The sequence below is a fragment of the Rattus rattus genome, chromosome 6 (assembly GCF_011064425.1).
Source record: "Rattus rattus isolate New Zealand chromosome 6, Rrattus_CSIRO_v1, whole genome shotgun sequence".
Lineage (NCBI taxonomy): Eukaryota > Metazoa > Chordata > Mammalia > Rodentia > Muridae > Rattus > Rattus rattus.
The window spans coordinates 61,180,388-61,195,722 of NC_046159.1; the positions used below are offsets into that span (position 1 = coordinate 61,180,388).

The 15,335-nt window shown below is 41.1% G+C and overlaps 1 protein-coding gene across 3 annotated transcripts in view; it reads left to right on the forward strand.

Annotated features, from left to right (window-relative positions):
• Window positions 1-253: 253 nt before the first annotated feature.
• Exoc6b (exocyst complex component 6B) overlaps window positions 254-15,335 on the forward strand; it is a 446,009-nt gene continuing 430,927 nt past the window's right edge. For all 3 annotated transcript variants that reach the window (XM_032906207.1, XM_032906208.1, XM_032906209.1), the window contains exon 1: window positions 254-463. In XM_032906207.1, coding sequence (XP_032762098.1) covers window positions 354-463 — 110 coding nt within the window. In that variant the 5' untranslated portion in view covers window positions 254-353. The remainder of the gene's footprint in view (window positions 464-15,335) is intronic.

The following is a 15,335-nucleotide window of genomic DNA, read 5'->3' on the forward strand; positions in this document are numbered from 1 at the left end:
ACAGACATACATACAAACAAAATACTTATACACATTTAAAAAATGTGCGGAGTTAGTACCACTGCCTGATTTGGTGTTACTGTATACACCTGTCGTAAAGTGCTCTGGATATATATCAAGGTAGCGGCAATTAGCATAGATTCAATGAGAGTGAATAGAACCCAGCTCCGCCTGACTTAGAGAACTACAAATCCCAGTGGGCTGTGCGCGACGCTCGCGGCCGGGCTGACGCAAGGGGGCGTGGCATCCGAGGGCGGGGTCGCGCTGCGGGGTGCTGGCCCAGCGGCCGCAGAGCCTGGGCTGAGGGATCGTGGGGTACTTGCTGAGAGAGGGCCGCGCGGCAGCGCCCTGCGATGGAGCGGGTGAAGATGGCGGAGGAGAGCCTGGAGACGGCGGCGGAGCACGAGCGGATCCTGAGAGAGATCGAGAGCACAGACACGGCCTGCATCGGGCCCACGCTCAGGTACTGGGGCGGGGCCGGCTCGGCTGGAGCAGGCGGAGCGCGGTGGCTGGCCGTGGGGAGAGTCGCGGGTGTCCTGCGTCTTGGGCGAGGCCCGGCTGGGGAGCTTTCTGAGGAGAGAGGGTGAGGCGCGGCTCTAGTGGGCCGCCGCTCGCTTTGGTTAGCAGCTCTTCAGTCCGGAGCAAGCGCCGGCTGTGCGCGCGGTGGAACTGCCCATCACAGGTCCTCCGAGAGCGTCCCGGTTTTCTCGGTCCTGGAGGAAGTGTCCTCCCACTTTACCTTGCCTGAAATCCCAGTTCATGAGGACGACCCAGTCCAGGTGTAGCCTCGGGACCTTGCCACCACCTGGACGTGCTCTTTGCTCCCTCTCCTGACACCTCCAAGAGCTTCCACCTGCATTGCCTCTGGAGGTGTCAGAACATACCCGGCCTTTCTTCGGCTCAGTTACCTTGCACTTGTTACACAGAGCGAGAGGCATTGTGTGAACTAATGTGCAAATGCATCTATGGAAGCCATTGAGCAATCCTACCGCTGGGGTACAGTTACTGTTCCCCTGTATCAGATGAGGCACGGGGAAGAGGAGTGACTTATCCAAGGTCGCAGAGGAAGGGAAGTGGGGTTCTAGTTCCCAGCCCAGGCACTCTGCACTGGACACCCTGCCTTTCCGTCTTTCTTTTTCTTTTTTTTTTTGTGGTGTTGTGGATAGAACACAGTGTCTTGCAGTGTGCCAGGCAAGCCCTCCTCAGCTGAACTGTACACAGCCCACAGATTCTTCGCTACTTTTGTTCTGCCTTAGTTGGGGATTACCATCTGCTGTACTTCCTGTTGGAAATTATTCACCAAGCTCGATTTTGACCCCCCTCCCTCCAGTTTCCTGGTGTCCTAGAAGTAGTTCCTCCCGGTCCTTTCCTGTGGTACTTTCTGGCCTCCGTTCAGTACATGAGTTGAAATCATCTTTACTGCTCCTTGTACAATATTGAATCAGTGCGCCTCCTTCCACAGCGCCTCACTTATCAGTGCTTACATTTTCATTGGGAGAGTTGTCCCAGTCAAGAGTGACTGAAGGCTGGGGACTTTTACTTTTAGCTTCACTTGCACAGCTTTCTTCTCCAGGCTCCATTATTTGTGCCAAGCAAGTTTTTCCCAGTGTCATTCCTGGAAATAACTGTCCTTAGTAGTTTGTCTCTGTGTGTCCCCCTCCCCCCCGCCGCCACCCCCGCCCCGTGCTTTACCACTGAGTTGAACCCCATCCCAGACAAGGTGATTTTTTTTTTAGCTCCCGCTTTTTATTGTGGCAGTTCTTTCACAGAATTGCTTCCTTCTCTTTGTGTCGCTATCCTGACCATGATCTTGTTCATGCTCCTCTCATACTGTTTTCTTGTGTGAAAGGCCACTGATTTACATTTCATAGTCCTTTATAGAAGCCCAGTGTCACTCACGAATATTCTCCTAAATATGTTATTAGTGGCTATTACTATTTGACTTTCAGTAACTGAAGTGGCATTAGAGTGACTGAAAAGGTTATGTTAAGATATTTGCTGAATCGAGGGTTTGGAATCACTAGAGTTTTAGGAAGGATTTCTTATCAGGGCACCATCCATGTTGTCTTGAGTTGCTTGTAGTTTCTGCTTGCTGTTGTTTTGTGTAATAAATAGTTTTAATTTAGTATCATACATTTAGATTACTGTGATTTAGTTTGCTAACCCTCAGTGAAATAGTAGTACATTTTATCTTTTATTTTTAGGAAGGGCGATGTAGTTTCCTGTATTTCAGGCTGTCGTCATACTTGCTGTCTAGCTGAGAATCCCTTGAACTTCTGATCTTCATCATACCCACACTTCCTAAGAGCTGAGCTTACAGTTCAGCGTCATCAAGCTTAGTTTTCTCACAATCATGCTAGTGATTGAACAGGCTCGCCACTGCCTGTTAGGTGAGCATTCGACCAGCTGAGCTAAATGCCCAGCACCAGTAGTATGTATTAGTATGCATGTATTTGTATAAACTGAATTTTGCTGTCTAATTCTCTTGGCTTTAGTAATACATTATAACTTAATCATGTTGGTATTTTGGCTTTAGTAATGTATACATTATAATTTAAACATATTACCCATTTTCCCCAAATTTTCTCATTATTATAACTGAACTCTTTTTCTTCTGGTTTTGTGAGAGTATGTGAATTAAGAAGTCTTTTACTTTACGGGCACATTGTAAATAACAATAAAAAAGGTCCAGAAACTATCACATGACTCTATTAATTTTAGTCGTCTTCCCTGGCTATATTAGAAAATTTGGATTAAAAATTTTTAACATTCATGTATGTATATATGTTTGTATGTATGTATGTATGTGTGTGTGTATGTATGTCTGTATGTCTGTATCTGTGTGCACACACATGCTGATGCCATAGCACACCGTGGAGGTCAGAGGAAACTTGCAGGGTATGTTCTTTTCTTCTACCATGTGAGTTCAGAGCATTGATCTCAGGTTGCTAGGCTCAGCAACGAGCACCTTTACCTGCTGAACCAGAGGCCTGCTGTTCCTGGCCCAAGGATTTGGGTTATTTATTTGTTTGCCTTTTTGAGACAGGGTTTCTCTATTATGCAGCTCTTTCTGTCCTAGAGCTTAGCAAAAAGATCAGGCTGGTCTTGAACTCACAGAGATTTGTCTACCTCTGTCTTTCCTTCCCCTTGCTTCTATGAGGGTGTTCACCCACCCACTCCCTCCCACACCTCTGCCCTGGCATTCCCGTACTCTGCGGCATCAAGCCTTCACAGGAGCAAGGGCCTCTCCTCTCATTGATGCCCAACAAGACCATCCTCTGCTACATGTGCAGCTGGAGCCATGGGTCCCTCCAGGTGTACTCTTTGGTTGGTGGTTTAGTCCCTGGGAGCTCTGGGGGTTCTGGTTGGTTGATATTGTTGTTTTTCCTATGGGGTTGCAAACCCCTTCAGCTCCTTCAGTCCTTTCTCTAACTTGTCCATTGGGGACTCCATGCTCAGTCTAATGGTTGGCTGCTAGCCTCCGCCTCTGTGTTTGTCAGGCTCTGGCAGAACCTGGCTGAGAACTTCTTTTGAGACTGTGGCATAGAGACACAAACACACTTAAACCCTTAGCTAAAGAGAGTCCTCTGTTCATGGAGGTCATCCTCAGTGCCACTTGGGAAGGTCACATCTTGAACAGTGAAGAAGGAAGGGAACACCTGCCTAGCTAGCCATATCAGCCCAGTCAACCGTAGTGATCAGTGGGGTTACAGATGTCACAAGCAGATTACTCTCACATCCCAAGTACTAACATTCTGATTCTAAATCAGTTATGAATGAATGTTTTCATTTTTCAAATTCCATGTCTGTATTCTACTCTTTAAAAAATTATTTTATGTACGTTAGTGTTTTGCCTGCATGTATGTCTGAATGAGGGTGGCAGATACCCTGGAACAGGTGTTACAGACAGTTATGAGCTGTTCTGTAGATACTGGGAATTGAACCTGGGTCTTCTAGAAGAGTACTTTCAACCCTTGAGCCATTTCTCTATCTCTTATACACCACATTTAACTAATAGTAGTCATTTCCTTATATTGATTGATGGGTCAGAGCAATTAGCATTCACTCTAATTGTGTCTAAAGTTTTGTTTTTAAATTTTTAACTTGAATAATGACATACATTGTCATTTAAAAAGTAGTTTTAAAGCTGTGTGTGAAGGTTCATGCCTATAATCCCAGCACTTGAATGGTGGAGGCAGGAAGATAGGGAGCTCAGGGTTATCCTTGCGGACACAGGACACAGCAAGTTCAAGACCAGGATGGGGTATTTGAAATCCTGTCTTAAAAAAGTAGCTTTGTTGAGATATAATTCATAGAACATGATTTACATATTGTTTAAAATGTGTAACTGAATGACTTGCAGTATATTCTCAGAGTGTGCATCAGTCACCATAGTCTAATTTAGAACAGTTTTATCTTTATCTTTTCCCAACACATTCTGTGAGAGTCACTTTTCATTTTGTTTCCTCTCCTCCATGCCATTCCTACTTTCCTCTTACTTATTTTTTTTATTGTTGTTCAAGAGTGTCCTTGAACTTGTTATATGTAACCTTGGATGACTTTGAATTCAAGAATCTTTTGTCTCCATCTCTTGAGTGCTGGGATTACAGGTGTGCACTACCACACCCAGCTTCCTTCTTGCTTTCTTTCTTTATGGGTTTGGCTACTTTAGATATCTGGACATTTTGTGTAAACAGACTTATACAAGAATTATTATTTTTGTTTCTATGGTAATGTTCTCAAGGTTCATCCATATGGGTGTATATCTATACTTCTTTTTTATTGCTGAATAATACTCCATTTTATGACTATACTTTTTATCCATAACATTTTATTTGTTCATTAAATTGGTGCATATTTGGATCATTTCTATTTTGTAGTTGTTCTGAATAATGTTCTATGCTTGCCTTTTGTGTGGACATGTGTTTTCATTTCTGGAGGTCAGAGCAAGCAGTCGGGGGCATTTGTGTAGCTTCCCTAAGGCAGCTGCAGAGTGCTCCAAATGTCCAGTGGTGTAAGGGTGATTTGGCTGTCTGCTTGACTGACAGCCCTTTTGCTGAAGGCAACTAGAGCAAAGGAGGGTCTAGCAGCTGCCAATTAGGAAATCAGATTGTCCCATTCTCCCAAGATTTTCATTTACTTATACAAAAATAGATAACAGAAGAATGTTTCATTTTTATCTTTGAGACAAGGTCTTTGGTAGCCTAGGCTGGCCTGAAAATTGCCATATAATTGAGGCCTTGAATTCCTGATATACTTCTGCCTCTAACTCCCTTGAATAGGAACCAAAAGAATCTATCATTAATATGAGGTTTAGCAGGTTGGTAGTGTTTAACAGTTTGTAGCATCTGGCCAGCCAAAGGAGGTCCCATTGTCAATTTTAATATGAAAGAAATATATGGAAGCCTTTTAGTTCCAGTAAAGTCTGCCCTTGGTAGTCATTGAAGGAAAAGACATCCCTCATTATAGATTACTTATTTTTATAATAGTAACCGTTTAATAATATTTTATATTTTAGTTATGATTAAAATTGTTATTGTATGTGTATGATATGTGTGGTGGTGCCTGCGTATCATAGAGCCTGTGGAATCAGGGTTATTGTGTGTGTGATACATGTGGGGTGCATCCATGCTATGGAGCTTGGGTGGAGTCAGAGGCAGCTTTATGGAGTTAGTTCTTCCAATTCCAGATACTGGGTCTCAGGTCATCAGGCTCTCAGCAAGTGCGCTTACACCCTCAAGGCCATCTTGCCCATCTTCCTTAAAAAATACTTTTAAATATACTTTAATATTTAAATACAATTTAATATTTTAATTACAAATAATTTTATTTATTTTTGGGGGTGTGCCATAGTGTTTGTGGGCAAATGAAGATCAGAGGACAACTTGTGTGAGTCAGTTCTCTTTTCATCAAGGGGATCCCAAGGATTGAATTCTGGTTGGTGGCAAGTGTCTTTGACCCACTGAGCCATCTCACTGGGCCTGAAAATGTTATTTTTTATTTAATTTTTAAAAAATTTTTATGTATATGTCTATGTACCATGTGTTTGTTCAGTGCTTGTGGAGGCCAGAAGAGGATGTTGGATCCCCGGGAGCTGGAGTTATGGACTGTTGCTAGTGGCTGCTGGGAATTGAACACCATTTTGGTGGAACAGAAGCCAGTTCTTTTAACCGCTATGCCATCTTTCCAGCCTCTGATTTTCTTGTTAGGTCTCATAGTTCAGGCTGGCTATGTGAACTCAATGTGTAGCTCAGGAGAACCTTGAACTGCTGATTATATTATCGTCACCTCCCAAAAGGCTAGAATTAAAGCCATGAGTCACCTACCATGCTCTGAGTTTAAGACCAGAAAATTGTTTTTCCCACAAGTCCCTGACCAAGAAGGCTCTGTGTGATGTTATCATATTTCTATATAGTAGATTGAACAATGTGTTCTGGGTAAGTTTTTATGGTCAACTTGGGTCAAAACATAAAGTAAACCAGCTCTCGCTTACTGTTATATTGTTGTGAAGAGACACCATGACCAAGGCAACGCTTATAAAAGAAAGCATTTAATTGGGGACTTGCCTATAGTGTAGAGGGATAGTCCGTTATCATCAAGGCAGGAAGTGTGACAGTGTGCAGGTAGGCATGATGCTGGAGAAGTAACTGAGAGCTTTATATCGTGCTCAGTAGGTAGCAGACAGGGGGAGGGACGGAGAGACAGAGACAGAGATGGAGAGACACACAGAGAGACAGAGATAGGTAGACAAACACTGGGTCTTTTGAAACCACAAAGCTCACCCCCAGTGGTTCACCTCCTCCAACAAGGGCACACCTTCTCCAAAAAGGTCACACCTCCTAATCCTTCTAAACACTTACTAAGCATACAAGTACAGAAGCCTATGGTTGGGGAACATTCTCATTCAAACCACTACAACCAGTGTACAGTTTGTGAAAGTAATAGATTACCTCCTTAGTGCAGCATGTGTCCAGTCTCCATGGTTTCTATGGTTTCTAGTCTGGATGCATATATGCACTCTGAGTGTGTATATGTGTGTATCTAAGTATGTATGTATGTTAGTTTTAAATATATAGCCAAGCTTATTGCAAAAAAATGAATATCACTAAATTTAGGATATATATTTTCCTGTCTCACCTCTACTGTACTGCTCAGGTAAAGTACAGGGATACCTGAGTGCGATACAGCCACTGAGGGGCAGAGCCAGCTCTCCTGGTTTTTAGGGTTTTCTGTCCCACTTGCTTAGGTGAGGGGTGGGGCAATTTTCAGTCCTTGGATGTCAACATGGCCCCAGGCTACAGCCTATATCAGGGACATCTGCATGTACAGGGTAACATGGCCCATGGACATTGACACAGACCTGTGCTGCTGCAGGGCCATGGACCCAGACATAGCTCTTGGAGGCAACATGGGTCTGACAATCACCATGGCCTCAGGTAGCAGCAAAGGCTACTTACATCAGGCTGATCCTCACTGTTCCCATGTCTCCAGTTCTGCCTCCCTTCCTAGTGTACAAACTGTTCTGCTTCTCTTTCTCCCATTTTTCCATCACATTCTTGCTCATGGTAGTGGCACCTGTGCTGCCACCTGTTTGTCAGCAATGACATCTTCTTTTGAAAGGTAGGATGGGTTGTTTAACCCAAAGATTTCAAAGGAAACACATCCCTGGCCAAAGTCAAATACAGCTTGGAAAAACTGTAATTCAACATAGAGTTATCCAGTCCCATGGCTGAACCACCACAACAAACAACTAGGGAGTTGAGCAGATAGGCCCGTGATGAGAAGTAAACAGTAGGATATGTCGAGTCAGGTGTGGGTCTCCAACTCTGCGTCTACTGCTCAACTTCCTGGGCTAGGATGCTGCTCTGGGAGTCATAGCAACTCACACAAGTCAGTTTTCTCAAAGGAAAAAGGAGGCATGGGCCTTCTGGCACTTGCATTTGTTAGAGGCTCTATTGGGGTCAGTGTAACTCACTATTTCCTAAGGAGCAAGAACAGCAGTGACTTTACATAGTTCTGCCTCTCTTCGAGGGCTCGGCTTCTCTTCTCTCTCCCATCTCTTCACCACCTGCTTGCTGTGTCTTTCTTTCCCATGCTGCACCACCTATTTGTTTGCTTCCATTCTCTTGGTCCAGCAAGGGTCAGGCCGCTCATTTGTTTTATGTGTAACTCAGGGTTTCTTGTACTCAGGTGCTCCACCACCCTGTCCACTACACTTTTTTTATTGAAGATGAGTGGAATTATTTTTTCTGAAATCTGGAGTTGATGAAGAGAAGGGTTTAATGCAAATAGTGTAAGAGAGAGAGAGAGTGTGTGTGTGTGTGTGTGTGTGTGTGTGTGTGTGTTAAGGAAAGGGCAGTTGTATACTCCTAAAGGTTTATGCAGCAAGGAATTGCCAAGTGTTTCTTGGATTCTAGGGAAAGAATATAGTTTTATTTTGCTTGAACTTTTAAGTCAGTTTTAAAGTATAAGTGTCTATATGTGTGACTAGTACTGAATCAGTGACTTCTTTTCAGTAGTTACGTGAAAAAATGCTTGATATCACTAATCATCAGGGAGATAAAATCGAAACTGCAGTGAGATATCATATCATTACCTCATACCTGTTTGGATGGTCATAGAAAAGACAAAAGAAGCCCAGCTTGGTGATGCACAACTTAATTCCAGTATTTGGGAGGTGGAAGCAGAAGAACCAGGAGTTCAAGAGTGCCTTGGCTACATAGCAAGTTCAAGATCAGCCTACATTATATAAGACCATGTTTAAAAAAAAGAAAAAAGACAATGTAAGTGTTGGTAAAGATCTAAGGAAAATCTCTGTAGACTGTAGACTGGTGGAATTGTGCCTTGGTACAGCCATTGTGGAAAGTGGTGTGGAGATTCCTCAAAAAGTTAAAAGTGGAACCAGTATGATTCGGCAATAGATGAAGATGACATGGTGTTTACAAGCATGCATGTATACACACAGGAGAAGTCCGCTCACACTTACGGAAGGAATCCTGTCATTTTTTACAACATGATTTAATCTGGAAAACATTTTATTAAGTGAAATGAGCCTAGAATATAAGGACAAACACTGCATGTTTTAACTCATAGTAAAGTGTAAAAAGTGGAACTCAAAGACAGGCTAGGATGGTGGTTGTCAGAGGCTGCCTATGGAGGGGAGAAGGAGATGCTGGTCACAGGGTACAAAGTTTCAGTTAGGCTGAGTATGTTCAGGAGGTGTATTATGCAACATGGTTACTATAAGCAATAATACAGCTCTTTAGAATGGTCCAGCGATTGATGTACTACCAAAGGGTTTTCTACAAACTGCTTCTAACAAAACTAGACTGTAATAGAATTGAATGGAACACCTCTTGCAAAAGAATTGTTTACTTTCATACCAAGAAGGATGAGAAAACACCAATATCTGCATATGATGTGTGTCTATTCTGTCCTTGAGAGGTTAGCACTGTGAGACTCAGTTTTTATGAGAACATCTAAAACAGAAGAACAGGTTAGCACGTTCTGTGGTGAATCCACATATGCTAAATTCATTCATGACAGGATTCAGCATGCTTTTTCTATTGAGGATCAGAAATCACTGTGAAAGTATTGTAGCCTAGAATTAGAAAGCTAAATAAACACAAAGTCTTTTTAAGAAATAAGAAAAATCTGTACTTGAAAATTGCAATAAAAAGTGTTAAGTATGTGAGGTGATGTCTGGTTACCTTGACTTAGTCATTTCATAATGTTTTATCTGCCTCAAGACATTTTACGGTAACTTTATCCATTACAGTATACTATACTATACTACTATAATAAATATACTATTATATACTACTATACTATAATATAATATTATACTATAATAAAGTTAAGGAAAATTGAAAAAATAAAAATATGCATTATCATTAGGAAAAAAGAGACCTGGCCTCTAGTACTGGCAGATTACTAGGGAGGGAAAATTAAGCCTTTAGTGTTTTAATAGATGTTGGCTGTCATTATCTGCATGATCAAAGTCATCCTTTGGACATCATGGCCTAGATCTGCCCTTGTTATAGGCTTATTAAATTAAACCAGGAACTTATTATTAAAGTTAATTCTGCAAAAAAGTCTCATGGGTCATCTTTGTAGGCTTTTTTTTTAAAATTGTACCCTCACTATATAAGCTTGATAAGGAATTTTACTCTTGTTACCCAACAGTAAACTGAGTCCTGGAAGCTCAGTTTCCCTGATGCTCAAATTATTTTTAGGTTATAAATATTTATTGATAGGAGGAGAGAAATAGGATATTTGAGGCAGAGTCCTAGAAGATTTTCATTTGTGACAGACTTCTGAAATGATTCTGAGATTTTCTTGACTGTTTAAGGACAACAATGTGTGGAAGTAGTGTCTGGTGTAATAACTCATACAAGTGTCAGCGAAGAACTGGCTGAAGATGTAGCTTACTTGATAAGAGTTTTTGCCTAACATACATGGTGCCTGGATTTCAGTTTCTAGCATCACATAAAACCATGTATGGTGATGTATTCCTGTGAGTCCAGCACTCTGGAGATGAGGTCAGAGAATCAGAACTTTAAGGTCATCCTTTGCTACTTTTGAGATCCTGTCTCAAAATAAACAAGTAAAAGGTATCAGTAAAAGTCAAGGGGGGTGGCCTATAAAATCCCTATTGTTGGATACTTGAGTAGATTAGATTGATTCAGTGCCTCAAAGAAGGCTTATACCACCTCCTTGTAGTTCTTGGAAGAGCTGTATTAGACTTTGCCTCTTGTAGTGTCCTTGGTCTGAGCAACGTAAAGATAGCCAGACCAATTAAGTGAAAAATTAAATGTCCCTCAGAAACATTGAAGAGAATCTATAGGAAATTCTCTTGCTATTTTTTCTTATATATTAAACTCAGTCATCAAACAGTAGCACCTGTTTGACGTACAGCCAGAGGGACTTCACCCAGCGCCTCTAGTATCCCAGAAAGTACTCCAACACTGAGCTACAGTCCCAGGTTCAGTTTTAAGTTTGGCAGCTTTGAACAGTTGTGCAGGTTGTGTAGTGCACAGCTGTACCATCTCTAAGGTCATGGTAGTTATAGTTTATATAGTATAGCTTTATATACCAACTAGGACAGTTATACAGTTAGACAGTAAGCACAGGCAAGGGTCTTCAAGAGGACAAAAGGGTAAGTATAGACCCCGTTTTTAAGTTCAAGTATTTAAACATGTTGTAAGCCAAGCATGATGACAGACAGATGTGGGTGCCACTCTGGGCTGCATGAAATCTTGTTCAAAAAGAGAAACAAAACATGGATAGAAATAAAATAAAACAAAAAACAACTATAACATTTCTTGGACTGTAAAGAAGGGCTGAGGAAATATCTCAGTGATGAATCACTTGCCTGAGACACAGTGCTACACTAAAATGTATTTGATAGACGGAAGAACCTCACCTTGTACATACTAGATAAGCACTTAGCTTCATCCTCAGTCCAGGGAACTTTATTTTATAGATTGACATTTTTATTTTATGTGTATGAGTGTTTTGCCTTCATGTATGTTCTGAGTGAAGGCCAGAAGAGGGCGTTGAAACCCCTGGAACTGGAGTAATCGTTTTAGCCTCTATGTTGGTGCTAGGATCCAAACCAGGGTTTTCTGGAAGAGCACTATATACTCTTAACCTCCAAGCCGTCTCTCCAGCCTCCAAGAAAGAATTTTTTAATTGAGTTTTCTATGTTTAGTGTGCTTAGTTTGTTCACAGGTTGGTGACTCCAAAGCCTTAGAAATGAGAAAAGATGTACTTGCTATCTTGAGATGACCATGCTCGGATCCAGTTAATAGCTCCATTGTATGCTGAATAATCCTCACTGTTTTTGCCAGAGATTTGCATATTACTCTCTGAAATCATTGTGTAGTCATCTGGGATTTCAAGTTTGTTTGTTATTATTCAGAGTTTTCTGTAAGTTGCTCTGAGTAGCACCAAACTTTAGATAAATAACTTGTACTATTTGGAGATGTTTCCATAACTGTGTTGAGAATTTTATTTGTTCTTTTTGAGTCACACTAAGGTGGAGCTGCTATTTTATTTATATTTTAAGTATATATATCTTAACTGTTATCAGTAAAGAGGATAGTATCTAGACTTGGTTTTCATTTATTTTCCACTAACAAGACCAGGAGGTGTTTAATGGCCCCCTTTTCCCTCTGTGGTGCACTGTATCCAGCTGTGTGCTGATCCAGGCTTTTTGTGTGCCACTAGCCATTTTGCCAGGGGAAGTCACAAGATTTTGAGTTTATCTTAAAAGCTGTCTTTTAAAGCTCGCTTCCTCCCTCCCTCTCTCTCTCTCTCTCTCTCTCTCTCTCTCTTTCTTTCTTTTTCTCTCTCTCTTTCTCTTGATTGCATACCATCTGTAGAGCTGAACATGTGAACATGTTTATGTATTCCTAGGGTCCAAACATGCTATTTTTTGTACATGCTAGTCAAGTACTCTACCAACTGAACTGCATGTCCAGCTAGTATAAAAGTGTTTAAAAAAATCACGCTGAGGGCTGAGAGTGGAGCTATATTATATGCATTCTTTCCCCCTTCCCATTCCTCCTTCCAATTCCTCTTGTGTCTCACTTTTTTTTCTCTATTTTAAATCCAATACCTCTTAAAAATGTTCTTATGCATATATATATTTATAGCAATATACCTTGCTCATTTAGTGTTGCTTGTATGTATTTAATTTTTGGGTTGACATTTTGCTATAGGAAAGCCAGTAAGACTGTTCATTGTAAGGAAGAATATTTCTGTTTTCAACATTTTTTAGTTGTCCATAGATCTTTGGGATAGGGATAGGGTCCCATGAAACTTCCCTCTTCCATGTTATTATATCTATTGGTGTATTTGTTCAGTTGTTTTAAGGGAAAAGATTGTTTTTTATAAATGTTTAAAATACAGTTTTTAAAATATTCATTCTGATATTTAATATATTTAATACAGCTAGGAGTGGAACTCATGTCTATAATTTCAATATAACCTTAATGCTTAAAATAAGCCAGAGCCTTACTGATACAGATGCGGATTCTTATAGCCAACCTGAGCACGAGGACCCCAATGGAGGAGTTAGAGAAAGGACTGAAGGAACTGAAGGGGTTTGCCACCCCATCGGAAGAACAACAATATCAACCAACCAGAACCCCCAGAGCTCCCAGGGACTAAACCACCAACCAAAGAATCCACTTGGAGGGACCCATGGCTCCAGCTGCATATGTTGCAGAGGATGGCCTTGTCTGACATCAATGGGAGGGGAGGCCCTTGCTCCTGTGAAGGCTTGATACCCCAGTGTAGGGGAATGCCAGGGTGGGGGAGGCAGGAGGGAGTAGGTGGGTGGGTGAGCACCCTCAGAAGCAGGGGGAGGGGGATGAGATAGGGAATTTCCAGAGGGGAAACAGGGAAAGGGGATGCCATTTGAAATGTAAATAAATAAAATAACCAATACAAAATAAAAATAAAGAGTATATATCAAGGGCTAGGGAAATGCCTTAATTGGTGAAGGGCACTTTGAGGATGGAGTTTTAGATCTTCAGCACCCACAAAAAAGGCAGCTGTAATCCCAGCACTTGGGAACTTGAAACTGTAAGATCACTGGAGCTTACTGGCTGTCCAGCCTAGTTAAATCAGTGAGCTTCAGTTTCAGTGAGATTCTGCCTTAAAAAAAAAAAATAGGTTGTAGAGCAGTTGAGGAAGACATTTTATGTTGACCTCTGATCTCTGCACACCTACACACACACACACACACACACACACACACACACACTGTGTTTCAAACGATATGAACTTTGGTTAAATGATTACAAGTAAGTATGCCTGGGAATAAATTAGTCATTGTTATTGACCAAAAATTAAGTTGGGGAGGAGAGGGTTTATTATTTGACTTACATTTCTATATTGCTGTTTATCATCGACTAAAGTCAGGGCAGAGAAATAGGGCAGGAACCTGGAGGTAGGAGCTGACACAGAGGCCACAGAGGTGTGTTGCTTACTGGACTGCTTCCCTGCTCAACCCTTCTTATAGAACCAGAACCACCATCCCAGGGATAGAACCATCCATAATGGACTGGGCCCTCTCCCATGTATCACTAATTAAGAATATACCTTTTATAGACCTTACAGATTTTATGGAGGTATTTGCTCATTGAAGTTTCGCCTTTTAGGTAACTGCAGTTTGTGTGTCAAGTTGGCATAAGACTAGGCAGTGCAGATATCTATTGTCAGCTCTTGTTACCCAGTTGCACAGACCTTTGTGTTAAGCCAGATTTCATTTACTCCTCTTCTTTTGGTTTGGTGTATGGTAGAAGAGTCAAAATATTAGTTTCTTTACTTCTATGCTTTTGAATAATTTCCATATGTTTAATACCAGGAAAACAATAAGGTAAATCTTAATGCATTTTGTGTATCAAAAAGAAAAGGATGCTTAATTCTAAGTAATGTTACTTCTATACTGGATTTTAAAAATATTAAAAGAACTATTTGCTTATTATGTATATGTACATGCATCACATGTGTGCAGAATTCACAGGCAGAATAGAGGGTATTGGACACCCTGGAATTGGAGTTATAGGTGGATGTGGATGCTAGGAACTGAACCCAGATCCTTTTGAAGAACAGTGTGTGAAATTAGCCATTGAGCCATTTCTCCAAAAAATTATGTGTATGAATGTTTTGTCCTCTGTGTGCCTGGTGCTCACAGAAGCCAAGCATAAGGAGTCAGATCCCCTGGACCTGGAGATACAGATAGTTGTGACTTTTATGTGGGTTCGGGAACCAAAAATGGGTCTTCTGCAAGATAAGCACGTGCTCTCAACTGCTGAGTGATGAGAAGTTCAGCGGTTAAGTTCTTCAGCTCCTTTATGTTTGCTTTAATGATCTCCTCCCACTTCAGTACTTAAGAACTTAGTGTTTGTTCTATTGAACTATGAACTGGATCAAATGTTAAATCACAGAGGAGTCACCACAACTGAACCTATATGTTTTCTAGAAAAACTAACATGAATAAAAATATTTACAAAACCAGTATTTTGTTTAATTCATGTCTATATAAGATGAATATCCCATTTCATTCACCTTCAGTGTTGATTTTTTTAATCCTATGTCCAATCCCAGTAGAAACGAACTTGACCACAGAAAAGAAGATGATACAACTAATGTTACTTCCTGTATTTCTTGTGTTTTATAAATAGTTTTGTTCCTTGAAAAAGAACATCTGACATTAGGGAGACTTACATACATATCGTTTTTCATGATACTGCTAAGGATGTTCCTAATAAACTATGCTTTCCTAATTCTGTCTTTATAGTCTTTGAGACTAACAGTAACAC